General features: G+C 37.1%; 1 protein-coding gene across 1 annotated transcript in view; it reads left to right on the top strand.

Annotated features, from left to right (window-relative positions):
• Nucleotides 1-4,444, top strand: part of LOC107693432 (leucine-rich repeat and calponin homology domain-containing protein 2-like) — a 39,543-nt gene extending 35,099 nt beyond the window's left edge. The window contains exons 7-11 of the mRNA XM_016492825.1: nt 1,240-1,327; nt 1,637-1,733; nt 4,030-4,130; nt 4,290-4,354; nt 4,426-4,444. Coding sequence (XP_016348311.1) covers nt 1,240-1,327; nt 1,637-1,733; nt 4,030-4,130; nt 4,290-4,354; nt 4,426-4,444 — 370 coding nt within the window. The remainder of the gene's footprint in view (nt 1-1,239; nt 1,328-1,636; nt 1,734-4,029; nt 4,131-4,289; nt 4,355-4,425) is intronic.
• Nucleotides 4,445-5,122: the final 678 nt, after the last annotated feature.

The raw sequence follows: 5,122 nt of genomic DNA, 5'->3' as shown, positions 1-5,122 counted from the left end.
TAGTCGTGTCCTCTTTTGGAAGACCAAACAAAGTAGTTTCGCTTTCACAACGAAACACAGCGTCACACACGGCGGGCTTGAGATCGGCGCAGCCGGCGGATTCAACGAAGGAACGTCCAGCGGGCTTGTGGCAACCACATGTGTCAAGCATGGGCTGGACTCCGCTTCGTCCACGGTGAAAGCCGATCTGGCGATCCACAGCGCGAAGTTGATGTATTTCCTCAGCAACCAGCACGGATCAGCTCTAGGCATGACGAAGCAGATATCGTCCTCTTTTGGAAGACCAAACAAAGTAGTTTCGCTTTCACAACAAAACACACAGAGCCTTCGTGACATGGCGGCAGCGGCAACAACAATACTACAACGAGAATAAAAGTTACGCCTTCTTTCTTTGCATGAACATTTGGGCGGCGTTATGCAAATCTTCCCACATCGTGACGTAGACATGTGGGGGCGTGTTAGAACGAGCCGTTTTAGGTAGGTGTGGCTGACTTAATTTTTATAAAGAATATCTCTTTGGATTTGAGACTTTAGTCTTTGCAACTTTACAGATGTTCTTTATGCACCAAGAGCTTGTAACACTCCAAAGAGAAAGGAAAAATTGAAATTGCATCATATGACCCCTTTAATATTAATTTAAATGACTCAAAATCTATTTAACAATATTACTCAATATTATGATATAATTGTATAATTGTGTGTTGTATAAATGCACAATTGTGCTGCTTCTTTGTTTCCATGAAATGGAATTGATTAATTTTTGGAGTCAGAATTAAACCCGATCTATTTACAAAAATCTAGATGCCCATTTTTACTTTACTTTAAGGACACAGGCTCTGGTTAAAATGTGCCCTTTTCTTATTTCATTTAGATGTTTATGTATATATGTAAATGCATATACATCTGTGTTTGTATATTCATATGTATATATATGCATATATTATGCTTGCTATTTTTTCTTAATGTTTTTCATTCCCTTAATTCTGTAATAATTCAATATTTGTATTAAGTTATGTTTTGTTTTTGTTTAAGCTGAGCACCCTCAGAAGGGGGTCTTCAGGACACATTGACATATTTATTTACATAATTGCCCACTAACTGTTGTTGAATCTTCTAAGTGTGATATTGCTTTATCGTTTCATTGAATTTATCCTCATCTAACTCATAGTATAGTGAAGGGAAACGATGATGTGTGTCTCTCTGTGTCTTTGTTAAATGTATATATGTTTGTTTGTTTAGTATGGAAGATTTCTATCCAAGTAAAAACCATGGCCCTGACTCAGGTATTGGCAGTGACAACGGTGACAAAAGACTGTCGACTATAGAGGTAAACACACATATACATACATTAGTCATGCACACTCAAACAGGCTGTTTGTCACTTGATAAAATGGAAAAAAAAATGTTTTGACTGTTCTACCAGGCAACCAAACAAGATATTGGGGTGGGGTGAGGTGGGTAGGGCCCACTTGTGGAAACTGGCCTGACCTGGATGTTAAAGAAAAATGATCTTATAGGATGATAGATGAATTCTATTATGTGGGAGTTACACAAGTAGCAGTTGAATTTCTAGAAGTAAATCTCTTTTTGCCAGTTTGCCAGAGGGCATCTGTCTCTCTTCTGCTCTGTTCCACAGCCATCTGATGATGACACCATGAGCCTCCATTCTCAAGTGTCTGAGACCGCACGGGCTGACGCACACATACTTCTCACAAAGCTGGACTCAAACAAAGGTGTGATTTCAGCATTAGGAATATTAGTTATGTTTTATTAGTCACATAAATATTGACTAATCACTACTCACTGTTTTACTGAGGATGTAAAACAAAAAAAATGTACCTCTGTTTACCTAGGCCAAGACCAAATAAATTAGCATTGTCATATCCATTGCCTTGATAAAACTTTTTGGAGAGTTGTAATGATAGAAATAAAAAATGAGTGTAATTTTAAGTGTAAAATATTGTAAAAACGCTACGGAAAAAAACTGTTAAAGGGGTCATATGATGCGATTTCAATTTTTCCTTTCTCTTTGAAGTGTTACAAGCTCTTGGTGCATAAAGAAGATCTGTAAAGTTGCAAAGACTAAAGTCTCAAATCCAAAGAGATATTCTTTATAAAAGTTCAGAGTCAGCCACACCTACCTAAAACGGCTCGTTCTAACACGCCCCCACATATCTACCTCACTATGTGGGAAGATTTGCATAACGCCGCCCAAATGTTCACGCAAAGAAAGAAGGCGTAACTTTTATTCTCGCTGTAGTATTGTTGCCGCTGCCGCCATGTCCTGAAGATGCTGTGTGCTTCGTTGTGAAAGCGAAACTACTTTGTTTGGTCTTCCAAAAGAGGACGATATCCGCTTCGTCATGCCTAGAGCTGATCCGTGCTGGTCGCTGAGGGAATACATCAACTTAGTGCTGTGGATCGCCGGATCGGCTTTCACCGTGGATGAAGCCCGGGGTCGTCACATGTGCTTGCCGCTCCTTTGTCGGATCCGCCGGCTGCGCCGTTCTCAACCCCGCCGCCTCTGCTCACTCTAGCCCGGCCTCAGCTCACGCTAAGCCGGGGCTTCCGCTGTTGCCGCTGCCGCCATGTCCTAAAGATGCTGTGTGCTATTTCATTACACCAAATACACAAAATAATGTTCTTTTTAGCAACATCATATGACCCCTTTAATAGGTTAACGACAGTAAGTTCCCATACTATATACAGGGAAAAACTGTAAAAGATCTAACCAGACATTTCATGTAATTTTACAGTAAAATGCTGTTAATTGTAACATTTTTAGAAGTAAAAAAAGAACAAATCAACATATAATTTACAGTACAAAACTGTAAACGAATATTCCCAGAATTCCCTGCTTGACACGCCACATTTTAAAGTATTTTGTTTAAATAATTATGTTTCTTAATAGTTTTGTCATGTTTGCTATCAGTTATGTACATGTGGGTTTACGTTACATCTTTTGTTGTTTAATGAATGTTTATTGCATTATTTAAGTGTCGTGTGTTACCATGATGGTGTTTAGTGTTTTTGTGAATGACTGTGCGCCTTCTATATATTAGTATATACTTCAGCTTGTGGAAAAACCACATGTGATGAACTGATTCTTCATATTGCTGTCTCTTTTACCACCTGCATTATTATGGTGGTTGTCAGTTTATGTTAAAGATACGAAACAGATTTTAGTAGCAGTGTGCATTGTTGAATTTACTAGTTTACACTCAAATGTTCTTGTTTGTAAATTACGGTTTTATACTGTAAAATTTACAGTTTGTTCTGTAAATGTTTTTATAGTTTTTCTGTATTTTTTACAAAAATTATTCTGGCAACCACAGCTGCCAAAATTATTTTGTAAAAACTACAAATTGTTTTTTTTTTTTACAGTGTTCATAGATTGCGTCTGCCACCACTGGCCACTTCACTCATTGTTCATGTTAAACAAAATAAGTAGTAGCTTCTTTCGAAAACATTATAAAATCTTGCAGACCACAATTTTTGAACAGTAATGTGCAGATCAGATTGAATTTTAAGATCAGTGCATAAACAACGAGTGAATACTTTGTGTTTAATGTATCCTACACACCAAATCCTAAATTACTTCGAACTCATTTTCAAAAATCTCATTTTAATCTGCATATTACAAACCACCTATTTATGACAGGTTAGGTTTACAGTATGTTGTTAAAACTTGGGATTTTATGTGTATTTTTCAGGCGACAAATGAGCAACTGAATTATTTATTTATAAATTACCCAAACCGCCAAAGCCAGGTATTTTTTCAGAGAGCCTTGACGCGTGTCATGTATTTCTGTAATTAAGATTGACACCACAACTTGATTACAATCAAAACAAAACATGCATATGCAAATCACATGCCCTAGTAATCTAACAAAATGAACTAAAAAGGCTTCTTTGTGTTTGTGAGAAGTATAGCATGTCATATCGTCAGTGTGTCTAGTTGGTAATTACGACATAATTTTACAAAAAGAAAGTGTCTTACCTTAGTTTTTTAATCCCGATTATGTGCAGATCAGGACCCATATGACTTTATTAACCCAAATCCAGATGAAGAGGGCACTCTGTCTGAGGGAGATCTACAGCACAATGCACCCTATGTGTCATGTATAAAGGTACTGTATGCATAAACATTTAGACAGTCCCATATACATGTACACGCTTCATTAATCCTTACCTGTTATACAAAGACATGACACACCTGAGTACATGTATACATAAAAACACTCACTAAACCACACACTGTAAAGGAGCTTCCCCTCTCTTGTCCTCAGGAGCTGGAGCGGGTTCTGAAAACACACCAAAGCAAAGACAAAGAGAACTGGAAAGAGGAGTCTGGGTAAGTCTGCCTGGTGTTTTGTGGGAGATAATATGCAGCAATATTCCCGTGCACAAAATCACTATTTGTAGTTCCAAGTCATTTTCTTGAGACTTGAGCTTCCATTCATTATCATGAATAGTTCCTTTGATATACTTCCTGCCAATAAAAACAAATCTCATTCAAAAACATCCCCCATCCAGAATTTCTCTTCTTAGAACTCAAGTGTGTGTTTACATTCAGCTCCTAATGTAAAGGTGCCATGAATTTCAACCCTCAGAGTCTACAGCTGCCGTTCCCACCAACAAATGTAGCCCTCATATTTCCATGAGACAGGGTAACTTTTTAATTGGTGCAACATGCTGTCAATCAAATCTAAATGAAATGTATTAATTGCATGATGCACAAATTAATTATTCAATCTTAAGAATCACATAGTAATTTGTAATCGCAAATAAAAAAGAAACTGTAGACATTGCTATATTGTGACGGGTGAGTGTAGCATTGAATAGAAATGACAAAAAGTGACTTTACAAGTCATTATATTGTTGGTTTTGCTTTCATATAATTGATGTTTTACTTGAAGCCATTTCTAAATGAACATGGAGGGTATGATAAAATACCTTTACTATTTTTTTTTTACAAATGCCCTTTGACACATGAAGACTTCACACTGGACAAAGCCTCTTTAGGAGCAAAAAGACAAATAACCATTAAAAGACATTAAAAATCTTTAAACGTCCAAACTGCTCACAGCATGATGGATTTTACTGTATATTGGTACTGTGT

Source organism: Sinocyclocheilus anshuiensis, unplaced genomic scaffold, assembly GCF_001515605.1.
Source record: "Sinocyclocheilus anshuiensis isolate Anshui unplaced genomic scaffold, SAMN03320099.WGS_v1.1 scaffold1296, whole genome shotgun sequence".
NCBI classification, from domain to species: Eukaryota; Metazoa; Chordata; class Actinopteri; order Cypriniformes; family Cyprinidae; genus Sinocyclocheilus; species Sinocyclocheilus anshuiensis.
The sequence above is the reverse complement of the archived record's forward strand: the minus strand, read 5'-3'. Positions and strand labels throughout refer to the sequence as shown.